This window comes from Achroia grisella, unplaced genomic scaffold (assembly GCF_030625045.1).
Source record: "Achroia grisella isolate CSIRO2021 unplaced genomic scaffold, CSIRO_AGI_Agris_v1 utg3600, whole genome shotgun sequence".
NCBI lineage: Eukaryota > Metazoa > Arthropoda > Insecta > Lepidoptera > Pyralidae > Achroia > Achroia grisella.
This window is the reverse complement of record NW_026712819.1, coordinates 239591-266206: the sequence shown is the minus strand read 5'-3', so window position 1 is coordinate 266206 and position 26616 is coordinate 239591. Positions and strand designations below refer to the sequence as shown.

At 32.4% G+C, this 26616-nt stretch overlaps 1 protein-coding gene across 1 annotated transcript in view; it reads right to left on the bottom strand.

The window, feature by feature from the left end:
• The window catches only part of LOC131843991 (uncharacterized), a 391676-nt gene that overhangs the window by 309760 nt on the left and 55300 nt on the right, over window positions 1–26616 (bottom strand). The window contains exon 4 of the mRNA XM_059192779.1: window positions 3046–3096. Coding sequence (XP_059048762.1) covers window positions 3046–3096 — 51 coding nt within the window. The remainder of the gene's footprint in view (window positions 1–3045; window positions 3097–26616) is intronic.

Here is a 26616-nt window from a genome sequence, read left to right as displayed (position 1 = left end):
TTCGCTATAGTTTTTGATGTACTTTGTGTATTTATTTATATAAAAAAACATCTATTCAAAAGAGCAACACAAGTTTCTTGCTCATTCTTCTTGTGATGAATCTGCGTTCCGAATGAGCGGTAGAATAAAAATATGACTATTCAAAAGTGTATCGAGTTTATTTGAATAAAGATTATTTACTATTTCTATTTCATATTTTCAGGGAAGGTTATGTAGAAGGTTTAAATCAGTGTTTCCCAAAGTTGTCTATATTGACCCCCAGGGGTCTATGACAAACTGCAAGGGGTCTACAGCAGTCATCTATTTGTTTTTCCTTCATGTTTTTAACACTAAACTTTACTACAGTTAGATATTTTCTAAAAATTAACACCAGGAATGAGGGGTCTATCCAAAACCGAAAAATGTGGAAAGGGGTCTACGACATAAAAAAGTTTAGGGAAAATTAATATTAGAAACTTAGTTGGAACCAGGTAGCATTTCGTGGGATATTCTGGGTTATGTAATAATATTATTTATTTGTAGTATAATTTAACAGAAACAGTTTATATAAAATATAGATAGATATAAATAAAAAGAATAGAATGGTTTTATGATCTAGAAAGCTATTTTATCTGTCACTAAATTAATCAATTCGGAAATCAAACCCAACATATCATTTCAGCGAGCTAGCGATTTTCATATAAAACTCTCACAACATTGCTACAAACGATATAAACTAGTAAAGAAAGCTTTTTTATCTGTTACTAAATTAATCAATTCGGCAATCAAACCTAACATATCATCTCAGCGAGCCATACAATATCCTCATAACATTTGGAGCGATATAAATTTGGCAAACATTAAAATACATCCCGAGTTAAACTCAACGTCGATTTTATCGAGCATTGTTAATGTCGCACAAAAACTCGCCTGAAATTCATAACTGCAATGTCGGCGAGGGTTATAGTCAACTTCCCGACTCCCCGACCCTGCGTGATATACGCCAGGATATCCTGGAAGCTGAGTTTTTACATCTCACATGATAAAGTCGACGTGTTTTTACGACGTATTAATATTACGTTTTTTAAAAGGTTTTAATTTCATTTAAAATTTACAATAGTAACAAATACGGTAAAAATATTATATTAATACGTAAAGCGAAGTTTATTTTATCCCTTTTTAAGAAATTGAGCGGACGGAGTATGCAATTCCGCACACTTATAGTTTATACTAGCTGTTCCCGCGACTTCGTCCGCGTGGAATTTAATTTTATTTCGTAAAATAAAAGTAGCCTAAGTTACTCCTTATTACATCAGCTACTTGCCAATAAAAGTCCCGTCAAAATCGGTCCAGCCATTTCAGAGATTAGCCGGAACAAACAGACCGACAGACAGACGGACAAAAATTGTAAAAAATGTTATTTTTGTGTATGTACCGTATTTATATTCATATGCATGTAGTAAAAAACGGTTATTTCTATATTACAAACAGACACTCCAATTTTTTTATATAGATAGAGAAGGAATGCAGAATGTTAATATTTTGTTTTAATTATGCATATAGAATACACTAAATCAATAAAAAAGAACATTACGACAACCTCGCTTTACGACCGATGGTAGCGGGTTCGATTCCTCGCACGGCACAAACATTTGTATTCATGAGTATGATTGTTTGTATCGGTCTGGGTGTTTTCTATGTATAATATGTATGTAATTACAAAAAAAATATCTATATATATGTATCAGTTATCTAGTACCCATAACACAAGCTTTTGATTAACTTGGGTCTAGATGGCGTTGTGTGAATTGTCCTGAGATTATTATTATTATATAATACACACGCATATATATTATTTTGTTTAATTTTGACTGCTGGTCCAAAAACATTTTTGTTTTCTTTATTATGGTCAAATTTTGACCACTGGGCGACCACTTAAACTCTCAAATAACTTTTGAGACAGTTGTAACCTAGTCATGCATATTATACATAGACATATATGTATAATGTATACACACACACATAACATTACTACACACATATAATATTTATAGGGATGAGCTACCCTTATCACTTAGGCGTATAAGCAATAGATAACCATAAATAAATATTCTCAGGTATATATCGGTTAAGTTTCGGATAAGTATAGCAACTATCACTGATTGACACGAGAATATTATATATATAGATTTTATTGACGACCGCGAGATTTTGTTTAAAGTTATTTCAAAATAAATAAATATTCTCAGGTATATATCGGTTAAGTTTCGGATAAGTATAGCAACTATCACTGATTGACACGAGAATATTATATAGATAGATTTTATTGACGACTGAGAGATTTCGTTTAAAATTATTTCAAAATGCTTTAGTAATTTAGTTAAGCCGTACCAGTAAGCAACTAAACATGTCCGAACATCAAAATTTCATCCGTACAGGGTATTCTTTTATTAAATTACTCGCCACTTCAGTAAATTACTATTAAAGTAGTTGGAATTAGGCTTTAGGGATGGGATTTGAATTTAGTTATGACAGATTTGATATGGGTCTCGACTCTAGGTAAATATATAATGCTAGGATATACGTAATACGAGAACTTCTCATATATGTATATATGATAGCCTCGGTGGTTTAGATGTTTAGTACATCTCGTCGGATGGTAGCGGGTACGATTCTCGCACGGCACAATTATTGATACTCTTGAGTATCATTGTATTAGTCTGAATGTTTTCAATGTATATTGGGTAATAAAATTTATTACCCAATATACATTAATTATATATGTTAACAAATAAAAAACAGACGATTTTCTACAAAGCCTGCCTTGGTATACAATAAAATGGCAAAATCGCCGGCTCAGAGAATAGAGAAAAGTTACATTCAAATTAAAAAATCATTTATTCATGTAGTACATTTTAGCCGCTTACGAACGTCAAATTTTTATATTATATTATTCCCTACCGTCCAGTTCAGTATATAGATCTAATTGGGAAGAACTGGCAAGTCACTCAATTGAATTACTTATTATATATTTTTAATAAGAAAGGTACAAGTAAAGGTACTTACCGACTGGGCTCTCCTCATTCCAAAACGAATCGTCCAGTGTGTAATCGGCTTCTGTAACAAAGATATTGAATACGTTTCAATAACAGCATCCTCAATTACCGCACATGTCCGCACATTCAAATTGTTTCATTAAAATCGCAAATTGCAACGAGACCGTGTCATTTCATGTATCATTATATTAAAATGAAAATGAAATGATATTCACATGACGTAAATCATTGTGATTTAAATTCACGTCGGGTTTATTGTGAATATTGTGATGTTTAGATATTGAATGCAATATATTGAATATTTCATTAATTTTTATTATGTACATAAATTCGAATTTAAATTATCTTTATTATAGACTCACAAGATATGTCAAATCTACCGTCAGTTCGGAATGACTTCGAGATGACAAGAACTGAAAAGAAACTCAACTCGTATTCTTTTCAAATAAATGTTGTACATGTTTACAATCATATAGATTCATTTTAAATTCAAATTTGGGAGGATAGAGTGAGCACCAGTACCATAATATAACACCATCATAAATATATAAAATTGAAGTGTATGTTTGTAATTTCAAATTTTAATTAAAATGTATTTAATTAAAATCTGTTAATTAATAAATAATGAAAGTATATACGCTACTGACCTCCTTTCTAACTATTATTGTTTTCTTGGGATACTACCGCATGGGGTTTTTCAAAAAGGGTATATTGATTATATGACTTTTTTTTATCTTAAAACTTACAAATTTAAAATGAAATATCATTATTACTATTATTCATTAATTCTATATATCATATTATTCTTTTATAATTATTTATTATAATGGTGCCGTAGTGTACACTACACTTACGGACCGTAACCAAGTAAATTCAGTGTGTATAATTATTATACTAAATATTCAATTAAAAAATAGATACTATCTTATTAGTCTACGTCTAGCACACCGCTTTACGTCCGATGGTCGCAGGTTCGATTCCTCGCACGGCACCAACATTTTTAATCATGAGTATGATTGTCTGTATCGGTCAGGGTGTTTTCTATGTATAATATGTATGTATTTACAAAAAAAAATCTATCTGTATGTATCAGTTATCTAGTACCCATAACACATGCTTTAACTAGCTTAACTTGTGTCTAGATGGCGCTGTGTGAATTGTCCTGAGATTATTATTACATTATCACAGTATTTATGTATTTTCTGCCTACTTTTAGAAACATTGGAATAAAAATTATGCACGTCTAATGAATGCATCGCTTGGCAAAAGTTTACAGGCTTCCCAGGCTCCGACGTCGAATTAGAAACTTTCTCCTCTTCTTTTGAACTCGGTTAAATTCAAAGAATGGTGTTAATTTGGAATTTTTACCCCATCCATCATTGGGCAGCATTGTTACAATAATTACCTCGTTAGGGTACAAAACAAAGGTGCTACACTGAAATTTTTTTAATTAAGTACAAACTTCTGGGTAGCTTTCGAGAGCCAATTTTAATGAAATGAAACAATTGTGTAATTATAATTTATGATTTTTATCAACAAATCAAATCCGAAAGACTTTATGCATGTAGGTATTACAGATTCTTATGGTATGTTACATCTACCGTTAGTTCTGTGTGCTTTCGAGCTAAGAAGAACTGACAAGAAACTCAGCTCTTATTCTTTTCAAATGAGTTCGTATATGATTATATAAATACTCAAAACTCATGCAACGACTCACTGAAAGTTTTTTTTTATTAATTCACTACTACAACCATTCCGTTCTTAACCGATCTCAATTGGGGTTGATTCTCCTAATCATCTGTTTCCAGATACTTCTAGTCTGGGTCGTCATTGGGACTATTGAGATACGGGGAAGGGAATTATTAGTAATGTGAACTCATCGTTGTCATACTCGTGAACGAGTGCCTGCTGTTATCACTACGACTGATTTAATCTTATCGTGTTATTATATTTGAGCCTAAATAAATTAGTGCTGGTTGGTAGTTTGAATTCACACGTTTCGACTTGTAAAATGTGAACTTACAAGGATTGTTTAAAAGAGCAACACACAAGTTTCTTGCTTATTCTTCTTGTGATGAGACAGCTTTCCGAATAAGCGGTAGATTAAAAAAATTGTGATGACTATAAAAGTGCTTAAATTAAGTTTATTTCAATAAATGATTTTATATTCTATTCTATTCTATTCAATTCATGACATATTACTATTAATGTACTATGTCAGGTTGACCTCCACGCGGTTTCCCCTGGAAACCATCGTGATAAATTCCTGGTGTGATAAATTTGTCACGATGGGTTACCTGACCTGACCTCATGTTCATCTTATCATCCTCCACTGATGCCCGCCAGCGTAACCAGTGAGCGCTGGAGGGTGCACCATTCCATTATCATCAATAAAAAAAATATAGGATGAAAAATAAAAATTACTTTTATTATTTATACATTTTTTTTATATAGCTCACTTTTTACGGGGGTAATACATTCAAACGTCTATTATTATTATTAATTGAGAAAGGGAATTGTTAGTAATGTGGACTAAACCCATTGCTAGCAATATGTCAGGTTGACCTCCACGCGGTTTCCCCTGGGAACCATCATGGTAAATTTGCCAAGATAGGCTAACTGACTGACTTCATGCTCATCTTATCATCCTCAACTGGTTTCTCGCCAGCATAAACAGTTACTCATAAAAAAGATCTCTTTGATGGCTGCTTTTATTCAAGATTGTTAGTTTTGTTAATTTATTTTAAAAATAACACAAGAAGGTTCTAGAAAAATCAAATGGCAGTAAAACTACTGGCACTGTCAGCAGTGACAATAACGGGACGGCCCTTAAAACAATATTATGAGACTGGAAATACTCCTATTAACTTTTACGGCACAATAAGAGCTACTCAACGAGTAAGCCGGATAAGGATTGGGCCAAATCACTGGACATGTGCGATTTATGAGATGTTTTAGTGCGTGTATTCAGTGAGATTCGTAGTTTAATGCTTTACTATGTCGTTTTACACCCACAAATGGTGGTAAGTTCTAATCGAAACTAAAAATCTCAAGTGATGAAAATACCACTAATAAATTACACTAGTTTAATATATATATCTGTATAAATAAATAAAATTGAAGTATCTATTTCTAATTTCAAATGCACAGCTTTTTACTAAAAGCAAATATATTTGCGGTAATTACATCAATAATTTATATCAAAAATATTCTGTCTGTCTGTTAAATCTTACTAATCTCTGATACGATTGGACTTAATTTGACGGATTATTCACTCACTCATATATCTGCGATAGTGAGCTATATTATAAGGAGTAACTTAGATTTTTTTATTAAAAAAATATATATATATTCCACGCGGCCGAAATAACTATTGAAAAAACTAGTGAAAAATATACATGTCCACTTCTTCCATCTGAACTTATTCTTCTTTTATACGTATTATCTTTCACACAGTCCATCCATATTTTCTTTTAGTCGTCCTCTCTTTTTCCATCCATCCACTTTCATCTCAAATACTTTCTTTATGACATGATCCTCACTCCTCTAACAATCTAATTCTCTCTCTCTCTCTCTCTCTGCCTATTTCATTTGGGGCCAACTCTCCTAGTCCTTCGTCAGGTACATCTGTTCTCGGTTATCGAGTTGTTTATTCAGTTTTCCTTAGGTCGTTATTGATAACAGACTGCTGTCAGTAGGTGTCTTCCTCGTCCCTTTGGGCTGATGCTAAGGTTCAGGAATTTGTCATATGACTCTCTTCTCGTCCCATTACATGCATATACCACCTTAATCTTGTTACTGTAATTTTTTTTTCTGCAGATCTTAAATCTAACACATATAAATTTTAATTTAAAAAGAATAATTATTGTATATTATGACTTACTATAAATACTATCAATCACGTCAATAACGAAGAAGAAGAATAAGAAATTTTAATAAACAAAATATGAATAATAATTTAAGACACGATGGAGCAGATCTTAGATCTAATAAATATAAATGTTAAATTAAAAAGAATAAATGTAGACTAGATTAATATAAAAATAACAATTATTTTGTCAGAGGTTGCAAGTAACATAATGTATTGAAGGATTAATATGAAAATACAAACAATCATGCCAGAGGTTAATGTAACGCTGTTAGCATAATCTATTAAATCGTAATTGCCCGCTGTCGTCCGTGTCTTGGGACGTGCCTCTATAAATTAAGGGCTATAATTCGCTACGTTCACAACTTAGAAGTGCTGTCGGAGTCTATTTTGTAAATTTAATTTAAGGGCAGAGGACAAAACACTAGATACTGTTGGCGAAATTGTTTTAAAAGAGGCGCCGTCGCTGCGGCCGCTTTATGAGTTTTATAGAAAAATAACCGTTGTTTTCACTCCGCTGTTTGGGTGAAAAGTTTTAATGTTCTTTGTTTAAAAGTGGTTGTGTGATAAAACTGATGCCTATTTGCTAAGAAATGGAGGGTAGAACAAAATTGTTTGTACTTGGTATACACCCCTCCGATCGATTCTCCGTCCAATTCAAACGGGGATCGAAATTACGACGGCCTGAGCCGAGGTTCGAACCCTAGTGGTGCCTCAGACTAAAGTCGTATCCGTCAGGCAGGAGTTGGCCTTCCGCCGCTTTATAAGTCCTTCCGCGAGTGCCATCTGCACGCCCCCTAACGTCCGGTGAAGCTGTAAAGGACAGCTGCGGCCAACAGCATTAGAGTAGTACGAAAAAAAAAAGCTTGATATGTAGAATACTAACTGTCCCGGAAAACGTTGTTTTAGCGTTTACATTAAAATCGCTATTAAAATATAGGGTTGGGGTTATTCCTACACTTGTTGATAATGATAATTGATAATGATAATTGATAATCTACGGGGATGATAAATAAAAGATACGTCCCGTAGTGAGCACTTGATGTTATACACTGATTTATTGTATAGTAATATATACATGCTACGTAAGTGATAATTTATAAGTATATTATTGTTATGGTACGGTGTTCCGTACATATAGGGTTGATGCTAGTAGGATGATATCCCTAAGTGATATGGGTTGTCCACCCCTAACATTTTTTTTAACTTTTGGAATATATTTTTTTACATTTATTAATTTAATTAATTTGGCATTATTAAATACACATAACCCCACATTTTCATCCTACTAGCATCAACCATAAATAGATAGTAGTCGATTCTCATATCTACTGAATGTGCTTATAAAATTTCATAAAAATCGGTCAAGACGTTTCGGAGGAGTATGGTAACTAACATTGTGACACGAGAATTATTTCGCTGTTTCCCCTGATAACCATTACGATAAATTCATGGTGAATTTACCATGATGGGCTACCTGATCGGACTTCATGCTCATCTTATCATCCTCCACAAGTTAGCGCAAACGGGTGCATCAATACATATCATTATTTAAAAAATTCGCGTCGGGGATTCGATTTCACGACACAAACATTTGTATTCATGAGTATGATTGTTTGTATCAGTCTGGATGTTTTCTATGTATAATATATATGTATTTATACAAAACAAACTATGTATATGTATCAGTTATCTAGTACCCATAACACAAGCTTTAGCTAGCTTAACTTGGGTTTAGATGGCGCTGTGTGAATTGTTCTGGGATTATATTATTATTATTATTATTAAAAAAAAAAAACTTTTCAACTCTACCTCTGTAAATGGTAACGAAATTAATAATAATAATTTATTTGCTCAAAAAACACAGTATAAAAGATGGTAATTAAAACTTAGTATCATGTATTTTGCCATAGTAGTGGCATGCAAAATAGTATTGTTTAAAATTATACATAATTAACTATACAGAGAGAAATAATAATAATAATAATAATAATTATAATAATGCACGAATTAATTCATTCATCCTCATGAAATTCAAATATGAAATCAATCGTTGTGAAATATTAACTACAAATGTCTCGGATGGTTAATCTATTTGGTCGATTTGACCAGGGACTATAACATTACAGTTTAATAGCGCGGTCATTTCAGCCCGACCACTTGGCCGAGGCTCGCGGAAATGGGGCAGCAATGAGAGGGTTATTACCGGCCGTTTTTGTGCGGCTATTTTGATGGCGTTATTTTCAATGAACGTATATTATATATAGACAGATATATCTATTGGATATAAAATACTAGCTGACCTGGCAAACGGTATATAGCTTATTGAAATAGTAACGTATACAATAGAGGTTTGAAATAAAAAAGTGAAAATTTAGTGGCATAATAAAAAAAATATTGTACATAAACTAAAAAATAATTGGTGATTGGCCACCCTGATCACTTATGAGTGTAAAAATAGATAGATGAGTGTATAAATAGAGTCAACCTATTCTCAGACCTACCGAATCTAAATATATATAACACAAAGGTGACTGACATAGTGATCTATCAACGCACAGCCCAAACCACTGGACGGATCGGGCTGAAATTTGGCATACAGGTAGATGTTATGACGTAGGCATCCGCTAAGATTTAAGAATTTTGATTAATTCTACCCCCAAAGGGATAAAATAGGGGATGAATGTTTGTATGAAACTTTGAACAATTTTAAACCGATCGGACTAAGACTTTGCAGGCATAAAGCTACTATGTCATAGGCATCCCCTAAGAAATGATTTTGATAAATTCCACCCCTAAGGGGATAAATTAACGCCACGAAGCCGCGGGCAAAAGTATACACATAAAATTCAATCATCACAATCGTCAAGCCGTTACGGACGAGTATAGTAACTAACACTGTTTTAAAACACGAGAATTTTATATATTAAACTAGCTGTCGATAAATGATTTGCTATATCAATTAATATTCACCTAAAAATAGGGGATGAGGGAAGAAAAATGAAAATTTGAAAATGCATGTATTTTTAAATGTTAAATCATTATAAAAAAAATTACAATTTCATAAAAAAATATACAGAGGCACCCTTATAAGGAATATGGAAAATAGATGTTGGCCAATTCTCAGACTTATCCAAATAGAAAAAAAAAATCATAAAAATCAGTAAAGCCATTTCGGAGAAATTTGGCAACAGATACCGCGACACGAGAATTTTTTATACTTATTAGATATATTTATTAATGTATATTCTGTACACTTATGCGATGATCATTATCACCATCATCATCTCAGCCCGGAAGACGTCCACTGCTGAACAAAGGCCTCCCCTAAAGATCTCCACGACGATCGGCCCTGCGCTGCGAATATTGTTAAATATAAATATAAAATAAATATTATACAAATTATATGATTATTTTTAATGGTTAATAATATCAGAGAACTGATTAGTATGCAACAGTTTATGGATGCAATAACTTTAGGCGCCAACGCTGCCCTGAATTACTTCCTGCGTGGTGACGGGACTTCCGGCTTACTTACTGGCTAGTGGCCACCAAATTATACGCATCGTCAGCTTATTATCTATACATATATAAATAAAATTGGAGTGTCTGTTTGTAACATTGAAATAGTTTTTTATTACATGCATATGAATATAAATACACACACCAAAATATTTTTTTTTACAATTGTCTGTCTGTTTATTCTGGCTGACCTCTGAAATGGCTAGACCGATTTTGACAGGACATTTATGGGCAGGTAGCTGATGTAATAAGGAGTAACTTAGGATACTTTTATTTTAGAAAAATAAAGTTAAATACCACGCGGACGTAGTCGCGGGTACAGCTACTGATAAATATATCTTATTGTCTTGAAAATAAAGGTGAAATTGCGAAATACACTTAAATCATCAAAGATTTCAAATATTGTAGCAATGAAATCGAAATATTCTTTACTGATATCGTATATCTACTATCAGGTAATTTCAATTTTCTTTTGTTTGATAATTGGGTTATAAACACTGATTAGATTATTTGCCATTGACAAAATTCCTATAGCATATGCTGATTAACACTTCATTCTCCCTTTGAATTTAAAAATTAATCTGTATTATTGTAAACATGTACAACCATATTTGTAAAGAATACGAGCTGAGTTTCTTGTCAGTTCGTATCATCTCGAAAGCATTTCGGACTAACGGCAGATTTGTCATATCAAAAGTGCCTGTAATAAACCTATATAAATGAAGATATTTTGATTTGATTTGATCCCCTCCTATCGATCCCCCGTCCAATTCAAACGGGGATCGAAATTACGACGGCCTGAGCCGAGGTTCGAACCCCCTAGCGGTGCCCTCAGACTAAAGTCGTATCCGTCAGGCAGGAGTTGGTCTTCAGCCGCTCCATAAGTCCTTCCGCGGGTTTGGAGTGCCATCTGCACTCGCCCCATAACGTCCGGTGAAGCTGTAAAGGCCAGCTACGGCCAACAGCATTAGAGTAGTCCGAAAAAAAAAAAAATTTTTGATTTGATTTGACAATAATAATAACCCCAGGGTTATGTGTCCAGACACATAGCGCTATACAGACCCAAGTTAAACAGAGCCTGTGTTATGAGCACTAAACAACTGATATAAATATTTAAATTCATTTATTTCTAAGTACACACATAATATACACCTGGACAGATACAAACGTACTCATAAACACAAGCTTATGTTATAGGGTTATCCTTAAATGATAAATACTTAAATTTATTTAGTGTGAATAGGTACATATATAATATACAAATAAAATAAAACAACCAGACCAATACAAACAATTGTACTCATGAATACAAATGTTTGTACCGCGACCTTCGGAATCAAAGCGGCGCGGCGTGCTAAACCGTTAGACCATCGAAGCCAATAATGATTAATCAAATTACACTTCACGTGATTGAACGAACAAATAACAATAAATTAACAAAGTCATCTCCACTGCATCTTCATTTATAATACGATTTATGTTCGAGCGCTCATCTCCTAGCTACAATTAACTTCTAAACGCGCGCAATTAATTTTAATTAGAAGCACTTGGGGGAAAGAAAAAATAACAATTCCGCGAAAGTACCCCGCCGAAATAGAGACAGGCATCCGTAGGCCTTTTGTGTTTAGAGTTTTCAGTTGTATTTCAAGGAACTTCAGATGTTGTAGCTTCTTTGCGATTAATAGGCTTTCTTGTATTCAGTAATAGTCGACCTTTATATTATTTATACGACCTCTGTGATCTAGCGGTTTAGTACACTAATTTACAACGTATTAGAGTAGGGTTCGATTCCTTACATGGCACAAACTATTATATTTATGGGCATGATTATGAATCTCGCAGAAAAATCAATTATATGTATTAATATGAATGCAATATAAAATTGTATAATTAAAACAAATAAGTTACAAAGGTAACAATGGGCGGCCTCATCGCTATATCGCGATGTCTTGCAGGTGTATTATTTGTATTGATCTGTGTGTTTTCTTTATATATTTGTACATATCTACAAAAAATGTATTTAAATATTCAGGTTTTATTACTACTGACTGTCTTAAATCTAACATTTATACTGAAAATAAAACAATTATACAATAATCAAGCTAGACAAAAGCAATAAACGATTAATGTTCAATTTTTTAAAAGAAATAATTTATACAAACATCATGTTAGATAAAAAACAATAAAGAATTCATGTTCTATTTTTGAAAATGAAACATTCTTAGAAACATGAAGCTAGTCAAAAATAATAAAGAATTAATGTTCCATTTTTAAAAATAAACCCGTTATACAAATATCAAGCTTGATAAAAACACCAAACGATCAATGTTCCATTTGTTAAAATAAAATATTTATACAAATATCAAGCTTAATAAACACACACAATGTTCCCTTTTTGAAAATTAAACATTGATACAAACATGAATCTAGACAAAAACAATAAACGATCAATGTTCCATATTTGAAAATAAAACAATGATAGAAACGCCAAACTAGACAAAAACAATAAACGAACAATGTTCCATTTTTGAAAATTAAACATTTATACAAACATCAGGTCCCAGTTGGACACGTTTTCAGTTAGAATTACAGAATTTAATACACAATTAATGCCGCGTCATCCGCGGATACGTGCGGTGAATATGCAAAATAACAGCGCATATGCAAAATTTACGATGATTATGTAAAATATACCGCCACACGCTAATCTGTTTGTAGTTGCGAGTAATTAAGATATGACACAGAGTCAACCTCGTGACAGATACGGATTTCACTAACTCCAATGTTACAGTGACTTTTATGTATGTATTAGCTGTGCCCGCGGTTTCTAACGCATGAAATTTGTAGACTATATAGGTTATTCTGATAAGAAATATTACTGTTAAGTTTTATCCAAATCCGTTCAGTACTTTTTATGTGAAAGAGTAGCAAACATATATATATCCTCACTCACAAAAATCTTGCGTTTATAATATTATTAAGATTTATTTGTTTATTAAAGCTTTAATGCTCAACTACAACTAAAGTTGCATATGGCGGACTTAACGCCTTAAGATATTTTCTTCCAGTCAACCATACCAACCAGACCAATGTGCGGAGAATTGAAGTAAATAACATGAAATAAAAATATTAAAAAGAAATAGGTATAAATATGTATTATTATATTAATAAATTATATATGTATCAAAGAATCGCTTCAGGGTCGTACATATTATTTGCTTACATAAATGGAAAGTACTACTATAGATATCAATAAGTAAAAAGTGTGTTACACAAATAAATAATTTTGAATTTAGAACTGTTCCGAGAGAAATAAAAATATGATGTGTCGATTGTAGATGAAAAAAAGAATCGAATCACTTCAGTGTTAAATAACTGAAAAGTACTAGATATAAATAAGTAAAAAGTTTGTCACCCAAATAAAGAATTTTGAATTTAGAACAGTTCAGAGAGAAATAAAAATATTATCTGTGGAATATAGATGAAAAAAAGAATCAAATCGCTTCAACGTCGTTCATATTATTTAGTTAGAAATGTGCTAGATATAAATAAGTAAAAAGTTTGTCACCCAAATAAAGAATTTTGAATTTAGAACAGTTCAGAGAGAAATAAAAATATTATCTGTGGAATGTAGATGAAAAAAAGAATCGAAATTCGAATCGCTTCAACATTATATTATTTACTTACATAAATGGAAAGTACTTTGGACAATCTCAGTAATGGTTGGCACGAGTTTTTCAGTCTTATGGATATTGTAAAAACGTAACTTGAGAAATATGATATATTTTGAGAGGAAAAGTTTCATCTTATATAATCTTTATACTTTCTACAGCATTATTTATATATCTACATTTGACTTATCTACATATATCTACATTTGACGAGCTGAGTTTCTTGTCAGTTCTTCTCATCTCGATATCATTCCGAACTGACGGTAGATTTGACATATCATAAGAGTCTGTAATAGACCTACATGAATAAAGATATTTTGAATTTTGAATTTTGAATTTTTGAATTTTGACTTAATAATAAGTGCATTCTAAATTATATTGCAATATGTGACCTCGGTAGTCTAGCGATTTAGCACACCGCTTTACTTCCGATTGTCGCGGTTTCGATTCCTCGCAATGTGCACTTGTATTCATGAATTGTATATATTCATATATAGTATAACTAGCTGTTCGCCCTGGCTTTGCACGGGACATGTATTATACATATAAACCTTCCTCTTGAATCTCTGTATCTATTAAAAAAACCGCTTCAAAATCCGTTGCGTCGTTTTAAAGATTTAATCATACATAGGATCAGACGGCGACAGTGACTTTATTTTATATTACACTATATAATGATATAGAATAGAATAGAAAATCATTTATTTAAATAAACTCACATTGAAGCACTTTTGAATAGTTATCACATTTTTTTTCAATCTACCGTTTATTCGGAAAGCTCATCACAAGAAGAACGAGCAATAAACTTGCGTGTTGCTCTTTTAAATATTATTGCTAATAAAGGTCTCGATATATTCTATGTATATCTAAATATTTATAACTCAAAGGTGACTGACTTGATAGATCACTATGATCTATCAACGCACAGCCTAAACCACTGGACGGATCGGGCTGAAATTTGGCATGCAGGTAGATGTTATGACGTAAGCATGCGCTAAGAAAGTATTTTGATTAATTCTACCCCCAAGAGGATAAATTAACGCGAGCGAAGACGCGGGCAAAATCTAGTTATGTATATATTTCCAAAAGAAACATATATTTAAGTCTTTACATCAATTGTTGTATAAACAACACAAGTTCTGTTTAGCCCGGGACTAAATGCCACTGTATGTATTATCCAGTGATATTATTATTATAATTAATGGTCAGCAAACTGAGGATAGGGTTTCAAAGCCATGATTACAATTTGATCTATCCAGCTCTGTTTCAAATTTCAGCATAAATGGTTTCATTGTTTTGGTACAGCTTTGTACGTTATTTTATAGGAAACGGCTATGGTAAATTTTATTTTAATCTGAAATATTAAGTAGAAACAAATTGTTTGTAGAGAGCAATAAAATGCCATTTGTTGAAAAGTTCATGTTTCTAAATAGAAAATTAAACACTCAAACAGCTATGAATTATTGTGGAATCAGTCGTTATAAACACAGTTAGAAATTAAATCAAACACACACAATTCAAACATAATTAAAACAAACATAGTTAGAAATTGAAAAACACATTCAACTTTTTATAAAACGAACATTTCATTAATTCGTACTTACAAAAAGTAAATCAAATTAAAAACTATTTATGCGTGTGTAATATTAATATATTTTTTTCGTATTATCTTGTTCAATATACAGATTCAACTGAGAGGAACTGGCAAGTAACTGTACTGAATTTCTTTTTTACGTTGATTTTATTTAAATTATAATAGGAACTTTAGCTTCTTATTGTTAGTATATCACAAAACAAAATATTTATTTATTTATTTATTTATTCATTTCAATATTACAACACCATTACAGTATATCCAAATCGGTGTTGCAGCTTAGTACAGTAGCATCATATTAAATCTATTTATGACTTCTAACATATACATTAATAAAATATTGACTGCAATTATAAAATAAATAATATTATTTTTTTCCAGACAACCAAAGTAGTAAATATATGTACACGAATACTATTATAAAATAAATTATGTATATATTTTATTATAACAATAACTTATTCATTAATTCATTCACTTCAACGGTAAAAAAGAAAATAGATATTTAAATATTACGTGACAAAACCACTGTCTAATAACGAAATGTTAATGTAAACAAAATTTGCCCTATTTAATTATTCACTGTGTAACCTGATTATTCCTCGTTCTGAGAAAAATGAAGGACGACCAGTGGACGCCATTTTGTAACCAAGGTAACGTCAGTCATTTGACAGCGCGCGCACTTCGTTCGGAAATCGAGTTACGATGTCCAATATTGATACAATTGTGCCAACAAAACGAATTCAATATAACTACAGGAAGGGTAGTAATTCGATTCTCAGTTTTACGTCTATGACCGAATGGGAGGAACGGAATAAAATTATTCCTAGAATACATCACTGGCAACTATTTTTCATTTTATTTATTAACTATTGCATTGCCAGTTCTATTCGATTAAACTGTTCCGCGAATTGGTAAAAAAGTAATGAATATAATCAAAATAGTGACAGTCCAAGGCAAATATATATCAGTGCCGTCCCCGTGGCTTTCACCTGCATTGAATTTATAGCCTACTAGCTTTTGCCCGCGGCTTCGCTCGCGTTAAATTTTCCCCTTAGGGGTGGATTTTATGAAAATCCTTTCTTAGGGGATGCCTACGTCATAGTAGATTTATATAAAGTCTCAGCCCGATCGTTTTTAAAATTGATAAAGTTTCATACAAACTTTCATCCCTTATTTTATCCCCATGGGGGTAGAATTAATCAAAATCCTTTCTTAGCAGATACCTACGTCATAACATCTACCTGCATGCTAAATTTCAGCCCGATCCGTCCAGTGGTTTGGGCTGTGCGTTGATAGATCATTATGTCAATCAACTTTGAGTTATATATATATATAGATGTGTTTCATCAGAATCAGTTAAGTAGTTTTGGCGTGAAAGAGTAACAAACACAACATACTCATATAAAATATACTATTAATATTATAAACGCGAAAAATAGGTGATCGACTATGATGATGATCATATATTGTATTTTAAATATATATACCACGATTTACTTAAATTTTTCGTGTTTAATATATATTATTAACCGAATCTTAACACGAATAATTTTATGACAAATAAGGTAAACCTCTCTGGACGTTTCGACTAGGTTTCTGACTGGAATATGATTAAGATTAAAATACCTTTGTTTGCTATAAAAAGTATTCGTGTTAAAATCCGGTTAATAGAATAAATATATGACGCAGTTGTTTCAGAATATTCTTGCATTTTTATTATCTGTGCTTATGATTTACATCTACGTCATGTTTTAAAATTAAATTACGATACAGCGAGTGCGGCTCGTGGTGGAGTCATGTTAAAATTATTAATTAAATACTGAAACAGGGTTACCAACTAACAAACTACGAGAATTCTAATACAGTTATCACGACGTAAAATCCACTGTTTTAGCAATGATTACGAGATTTTATTTATATGGAAAAAAATTTTTGCCACTTATTCGTGAATTCATTGTTTATCTTTATAATGCACTTCGGCTAGCTATGCTGAGAAGGAATGTTAAGAAATTTTATTAAATCATTTTTGCAGACGATTTTGAACTTTCTTACTAAGTAGCAAAACATTGTTAATTCCATTTGTAAAAATCTTCGTTATAGTTACTATTACTAGGTATTGAATATCCAAGTTATGTTCAAGAAGAAGAATAGAAAATCATTTATTCAAATAAACTTACATTGAAGCACTTTTGAATAATCATCACATTTTTTTAATCTACCGCTTCAAATAATATCTTCGTAGAAATCTTATACATTGTCAAATATTGTTACTACACACGTCATTACATGAGGATGCTGATCTCCATTATGCGTAGAAAAAAGTTTTAAAACTGGCAACCCTGTCACTGACACGTGACTTAACACGAGTGCCGGTCGACCGCAGCGGGAAATTGGTGTGCAATGTCAAGAAACGTTTTAATTAATCAATATACTTGGAGTAAACAAACGTATTAATAATCCTACTGTTGTTTGGAGATGGCGTAATTGCTTAATTGATCGCTGTACTGCATTTAGACTGACCGTTCTGTTCGACTGATCGTTCGTGACATAAGTCTCTGCACTGCATTTAGACTGACCACTGACCGTTCAGATCGACTGATCGTTCGTGACTGACCAATCGCGATCGTGAAGTCTGGCTGTCACAAAAATATTTTTGCCTCAATTTACAATTATTACTTACTCTTTGAGTATGAATATACCGATAATAAATGAAATGAATCCGAGAGACGACTGTATAATCTAATTGAATCTATATTGAATTCTAATATGCCGATTGAAATATTGCATGCCCATATTTCACCACGAGGTCAAAATACGAGACGGCCTCTGACTATCTTGTCTGGGATAAAAAAAAATTACCTACGTGAATGTTATTGACCACTAATACAGCACAATATAGTCGAATAAATCAAAGTACATACAAACAAATTGTACAGAAAATAACATATTGATCAACTTACGATCATATAAATCGAGTTATGAATTCAATCTGATCGATCGAATCGAATTCCTTGCACGTTATATACACGCACGATACTTGAATATTTGTATTCATGAGTATTACTGTATGGTCTGGGCGTATGGGTCTATATATATTCTAAACTAGCTTTTGCCTGCGGATTCGCTCGCATTATTTTATCCCCTAAGGGGTGGATTTATCAAAATCCTTTCTTTGGGGATGCCTACGTTATAGTAGCTTTATGTATGCAAAGTCTCAGTCCGATCGGTTTAAAATTGACAAAGTTTCATACAAACTTCCATCCCTTATTTTATCCCCTTGGGGGTAGAATTAATCAAAATCCTTTCTTAGCGGATGCCTACGTCATAACATCTACCTGCATGCCAAATTTCAGCCCGATCCCTCCAGTGGTTTGGGCTGTGCGTTGATAGATCACTATGTCAGTCACCTTTGAGTTATATATATTTAGATTTATTTCTAAAAAATATATATCTAAGTATTTATATCAGTTGTCTAGTACCCATAACACAAGCTCTGATTACTTTGGGAGTAGGTGGCGTTGTATGAATTGTTCGAGAAATTATAATAACTGTAATTATAAAGAAAAAAAAAGAAGAACAATTATCAGATTTTTTAAAAATATATGTTTATGTGTGTGTTAACATAGAATTTAACTTTAACTAGACAAAGTTGTTACAGTTTAAACAAGCGAAGATAAAGTTAAAACAAACGAAGCACCAATCAATTGTTAGATTGTTATATTATCCAGGTATAACAATTGAAAATTAATATAGACATTTGGCAAATGCCTGGATTACTAAGTTAATAGGAAGTTTCTGGACTAAGTTGTCATGTCGAGAGAAAATCGACTGAACTATTTCATAGCCGTGACTATAATTCTATTGGTTGAATGAATTAACAAATAAAATTTATTACTTTTGCTACTGCATATGCTGGTGGTCACTCTATTCTCCTAAATTTGAATTTAAAAATGAATCTGTATTATTGTAAACATGTACAACAACATTTATTTGCCGAGTTCCTTGTCAGTTCTTCTCATCTCGAAATCATTCCGAACTGACGGTAGATTTGACACATCATAAGACTCTGTAATAGACCTATATGAATATTTTGAATTGAATTAATTTAATTTTTATTTCGTAGAAAACCTTATAAACATACTTTCATAGAAATATTTCTCCATAAAATCTACCTATTAACGCTCCATTTAACTAAAATGTCCAAACCAAATGCAAGGAGAAATTAGTTCACCCCACCCCCCCCCCAACCCCCTCCCCTCTGACTAGCTCCCTACTAATAAACTAGCCACTAAATTACTTTATCAAAACCTCTGGTTTTTGCTGCAGTTCACGTAACCTCTGCGGTAATTGCGTTTCGCTCTAATTTGGAAAACTTGTTCCTGTTTTAGAATGTAATTTGTATGCGTCTGTATTGCCATCCTAAATTATGTTGCCAGTGATGAAATGATATTATTGTTATAATTTATTGTATAATGAAACACGCCAGTCCAAATGACAGGACTGGGAAATAAATTATAATTATGTATGTGTACGTATATTTTATTTCTACATTCTAGGTTTTAATATATTTTCACTAAACATTAGAAATATTATCTCCATTCCTATTGTAATGCGTAGGCAGGAAGATATATTTTAAGGTATACGCACAATGTAAAATATAATTCCATGTTTATAAGATACAATTTATTAATATATTATAATAAAAGTAATAATATATTACATATAAATAGTCTGCCATCTTCTCCCAGAAGAGGCATTTGCTTAACAAACTGACACAAGACATTTTATTTGCAATATATATAAAAAATATAACATTCAGTAATCTCTATTCATAATTTTTGTCTAATCGTAAAAACTCCGTAAAAATCGTAAAATCGTAAAATCTGTACTGAAGAGCTATCTTCGTGGTATTGTAAAAAAAAAACACTTGATGATAAGTATAGTATATTGACAGTGCGTAACATTTTCAGGAACAAAACGCATTATTAAAAAATACGCGGGAAATTTATAGTTATGTGTTCGAAATTTAAAAGCGCAAAACAAGTTAGCAATGACTTGCATAATTTATTTACTACTGGCTGTACCCGCGACTTCATTCGCGTGGAATTTAACTTTATTATTCTAAAATAAAAGTAGCCTAAGTTACTCCTTATTACATCAGCTACCTGCCAATAAAAGTCCCGTCAAAATCGGTCCAGCCATTTTAGAGATTAGTCGGAAGAAACAGACAGACAGGCAAAAATTGTAAAAATTGTTATTTTGGTGTACGTACCGTATTTATATTCATATGCATGTAGTAAAAAACGGTTATTTCAATATTACAAACAGACACTCCAATATTAATTATGTGTATAGATTATTTTATTATCCAATCGTATTAGTAAACAATTTATCAATACAGAAGATTTTATATAAGACTAGATGTCCCGGCAAACGTTGTTTTGCCTTAAAATAAAAAAAAAAATTAGGTGTGGACTACCCCTAACATTTAGGGGGATGAAAAATAAATGTTGGCCGATTCTCAGACCTACTCAATACGCTCACAAAATTTCATGAGAATCGGTCAAGCCGTTTCGGAGGAGTATGGGAACGAAAACTGTAACACGAGAATTTTATATATAAATAATATTTGAGTTAAAACATTTTCTCACATACTTAAGTCTAGTGCAATTCACGGAGCACGTTTGACGGAACGAAACGCACGATCTAAATACAATTTGAACACGAGCGAAATCCGTAATTACGTCGGCGGGACATGAGCGGGATGGGGAGGTCAGGATGGGATGGGGCCGGGCCCGGATATGAGACGACAAAAGACGTATCGGGTAACACGAGTCGATGGAATCACCGTGCACCCGGTTTTTACGTTATCGTATAAGCGACGACGTGTCAATATTGAGAGAGATTTTTTGTCCTCTCTAGGGATGATCGATAGTAAAATATCGATTCTAAATTATGTAGTTCATACAATAATTATATCGATATTTGAAAAAATAGATGAGAAATCTTTTTTTTTTAATTTTGTACAAAATCTACAGCATGAGTATTTCTTGCTCAAGAATTTCAGATGCCATGCGGGTTCTTCCTTACTAGCTTTACCCGCAGTTTCACTACAATGGGAAGTTTATATGTTATTTTGATGTATAAGCTATATTATTGTAATTTTTTATAGAATAATCGAATAGTTTTTTTCCTGAAAGAGTAACAGACATCCATCATCTACCCATACTCACTAAATTTTGCATTTCTTAGTAATATTACTAAGATCATTTTAATGAATTAACTTATTAACAAATTAGTCACTTTTTGAGCTATTAGAAAAATATAAATAATTAAATAACCCTGGGCAACTAACACAGCGCCATCTAGTCTCACGGTAAGCAGAGCTTTGTGTGATGGTTACTAGACAACTGATATAAATACATAGATGATTTTTTCGTAAATACATACATAATATACATAGAAAACACCCAGACCGATACAAACAAACATACTCATGAATACAAATGTTTGCACCGTGTGAGGAATCGACCCCGCGACCATCTGACGTAAGGTGGTGTAGATCGCCAGACCACCGAGGTCGTCAACTTTTTAAAAGTAATTACCATATTCATATATATATATATGTGGAATTACCTTAATTTTAGTCTACCTTAATATAATTATCATTTTTCATTCAACACTGGTCCAGTTCTGGAGACAATAAATTTCCACCGTAAAGAGACAAATTGTATTCAATATTTTACCAATTTTTTTTTAATATTAATAAAACTCTGTTAACCTAACGACTCATAGCATTACATAGTTATATATTATGTTCTATTTAGTTTACTTTTTATTATATATATAACCTTATCTAGCGTATATTGAATGCGTCTATATAATTGCGTGTATATAATTTAGCTTTTAGGCATACATAGTGTTGGATTACAATCCAGTTTTGTACCGAACTGCACGCTCCAAATTATATTATTATACTATTATAATCTGTTTTGTATGCTAATAAATAAATAAATAAATAAATATGACTGAGATATCAGAACATCGATGTTTATTCACCATCTAAGAGTATAGATCATCCCTATTCCTTTCATAATAAATAGACGACTGTTTTCTCTGTCGTTTTTGTCCGGAGCGTTGGTTTGTATGTCACAGCTGTAATAAGTGGGGATTATGTGATATTTTTACGGCAATCGTGCTCTTGAGAAGAGGCTTCAGTGTTGATGCTCTGGCAATCTTACTCGTGATATAGCGCCTGCGCAGATCTGGATCTGTTGTAGATTAATGTAGTAAAACTATATATGACTGGAAAAATGTATTTAATGGTAAAATGGTAGATAGTGATGTGACATCATATATCATTTTGTTTTTATAATTTTGATTAAAGAATATAAGAAAACTTTAAATATATTAACTTCAAAAGAGTTTCTCAACAGGATCACTTATTGGTGTGTTTCTATTTTAATCTTAAAAATATTGTAAACGCAACTAACACGGTGCAACATTTGTATTCATAAATATGAGTTTGTATCAGTCTGGGTGTTTTCTATGTGTATATGTATTTATAAAATAAAATCTATGTATTTATATCAGTTGTCAAGTACCCATAACACAAGCTTTACTTACAGTGGGACGAGATGGCGTTGTGTTAATTATCCAGAGTTATTTATTATAAAAATATGATAATTACTTTCTAAATATTTACAATTTAAATTATTACTTTTATCTCTATTCATTATTATTGTACACGTATTGATTTAATTTACGTCCGATACTGCTTGATTACTCTTTAAAACAACAAATTGGGGTGCTTCAAAGTGTTTAATTTATAGCCCCAATTGCTCAAAGTTCCAACTCCTCAAAGGAGGGTCATCCTTTATCCATTGATAACGCACCGGATGTAGTGCGTCCCAAATGTTGTTTGATACTTCGCCAAATAATATTATGTACTAGCTATGCCTGCTATTTCATCCGCATGAAATTTATAATCTATAAGTTATTCTGATATATAAGCTATGAGTAGTTTTTGCGTGAAAGAGTAACAAACATCCATCCATACTCATAAACTTTCGATTATGATTGGTATTATTCTGGGTGTTTTTTATTTATATTATATACTAGCTGTTCCCGCGGTTTCACCCGACTCAAATTTCAATATAAAATATAGCCTATATATTATTCTGTTGCATAAGCTACATTACTGAAAAGTTTCATTAAAATCCGTTGAGTAGTTTTTGCGTGAAAGAGTAACAAATATCTATCCATACTCACAAACTTTCGCGTTTATAATATTACTAGCTTTTGCCCGCGGCTTCGCTCGCGTTATTTTATCCCCTTAGGGGTGGAATTTATCAAAATCCATTCTTAGGATCTCCTACGTCATAGTAGCTGTATACAGTCTCAGCCCGATCGGTTTAAAATTGACAAAGTTTCATCCCCTATTTTATCCTCTTGGGGGTAGAATTAATCAAAATCCCTTCTTAGCGGATGCCTACGTCATAACATCTTCCTGCATGCCAAATTTCAGCCAGATCTGTCTAGTGGTTTGGGCTGTGCGTTGATAGATCCCTATGTCAGTCACCTTTAAGTTATATATATTTACATTAAAATGTATTAAAAAAGTGTATCTAAGTATTTATGTTGCCTAGTACCCATAATGCAAGTTCTGCTTAACTTGGGACTAGATGACGTTGTGTGAAGTATACTGACACATTATACTATCTAAATATATAGTGATCTATCAACGCACAGCCCAAACCACTGGACGGATCGGGCTGAAATTTGGCATGCATGTAGATGTTATGACGTAGGCGTCCCCTAAGATAGGATTTTGATTAATTCTACCCCCAGGGGATACAATAGGGGTTGAAAATTTGTATAAATCTTCTTAGATTCGAGAATCTGTTTGTACTGAAGTTAAAGATTGCAGTTAGTCAGTCTATGATGAAGACGTTCGCTTAAATAAGATTTTGATAAATTCAACCCCCATGGGGATAAAATAAGGGATGATGCAGGATGTAAATGTATTAGTTCGAACCTATCAGTACCTAATGGAACGAATAAATTAAGACGAACAAAATAATTTGTAGTTGTTTAGGCTACTTTTCTTTTAGAAAAATAAAGTTAAATTCTACGTGGACGAAGTCGCGGCAATAGCTAGTTCTATTTCTATAATGTGTGAATATATGTTGTCACTATCATTCGATATTTCTCTGAAATGTAATTGTAATAACTTGCCCAAAATATCTCATAACGTAATATTACAATTGTAATAAATTCCAAACGTTATACGGCTGATAAAAATATTCAATAACATATAAATCTAATGCGGAAGATATTCGTAATTTGTTGCCACACGACAATGGCTATTTATGGATTCCGAATGGCTGAGCTTTTCCGTTAATATTCAGCTGTAATTTTATTCCATTACTGTAATCGTTATTACTGTAATAGTTACAGCATAATATCATATTGGTTGTAATTTACTATTATTGTTTTATTAATATTGATTGTATTGCTACAGATCACATATAATAATAAAAACTTGTATATCTTATGTTGTACTATGTATCATTAGATAGTATAAAACAAAGTCGCTGTCGCTGTCCGTCCCTATGTATGCTTAAATCTTTAAAACAGATTTTGAAGCGGTTTTTTTAGTAGATAGAGTGATTCTAGAGGAAGGTTTATATATATAATACAGGTATATCCGTGCGAAGCCGGGGTGAGTAGCTAGTGACATAGTATAAAACAAAGTCTCTGTCGCTGTCCGTCCCTATGTATGCTTAAATCTTTAAAACAGATTTTGAAGCGGTTTTTTTAGTAGATAGAGTGATTCTAGAGGAAGGTTTATATATATAATACAGGTATATCCGTGCGAAGCCGGGGTGAGTAGCTAGTGATATAGTATAAAACAAAGTCTCTGTCGCTGTCCGTCCCTATGTATGCTTAAATCTTTAAAACAGATTTTGAAGCGGTTTTTTTAGTAGATAGAGTGATTCTAGAGGAAGGTTTATATATATAATACAGGTATATCCGTGCGAAGCCGGGGTGAGTAGTTAGTTACATAGTATAAAACAAAGTCGCTGTCGCTGTCCGTCCCTATGTATGCTTAAATCTTTAAAACTACGCAACGGATTTTGAAACGATTTTTTTTAATAGATAGAGTGATTCAAGAGGAAGGTTTATATATATAATACATGTACACCCGTGCGAAGCCGGGGCGAGTAGCTAGTAATGTATAAATTCAGAGTCAGCGATGCCAGAATTTCAGTCTCAAATACTGAAAGTCTCGGACCGTAAACTACCATTATAACTACACAGCCCTCGATGTTATAACCGGGACTAATGAACAAAACGTCTTTTTAATCCAATTGGACGCATAATTAGTGTTGCAATTAGCTTAATTACAATTAGAGTGCAGACCCTCAGGGTTGTCAGCTGTGACGTTGACACTGTCATTATTTTTAGGGTTCCGCAATGGAATCTTAAAACGCATGAGATAAAAGTAGTACCAAATGTCTCAGGATAGGGTAGTCAGCTGTGAGGTTGTGAAAGTAATTATTTTTAGGGTTCCGCACTGGAATCTTAAAACGCATGAGATAAAATCAAATGTCTCAGGATAGGGTAGTCAGCTGTGAGGTTGTGAAAGTAATTATTTTTAGGGTTCCGCACTGGAATCTTAAAACGCATGAGATAAAATCATTATGAAATGTCTCAGGATAATTAATGCAGCGCCATCTAGTACCGAACTAAGTAGAGTTCGTGTAATGTGTAATATAACTGATTAAAAAAATCACATTTTTTTGTAAATAATAATAATAATACCCTAGGACAATTCACACAGTGCCATCAAGTATGGTCAAATAGAGTTTGTGAAATAGGTACTATAGATAACTGGTATAAACACATATTTTTTTATAT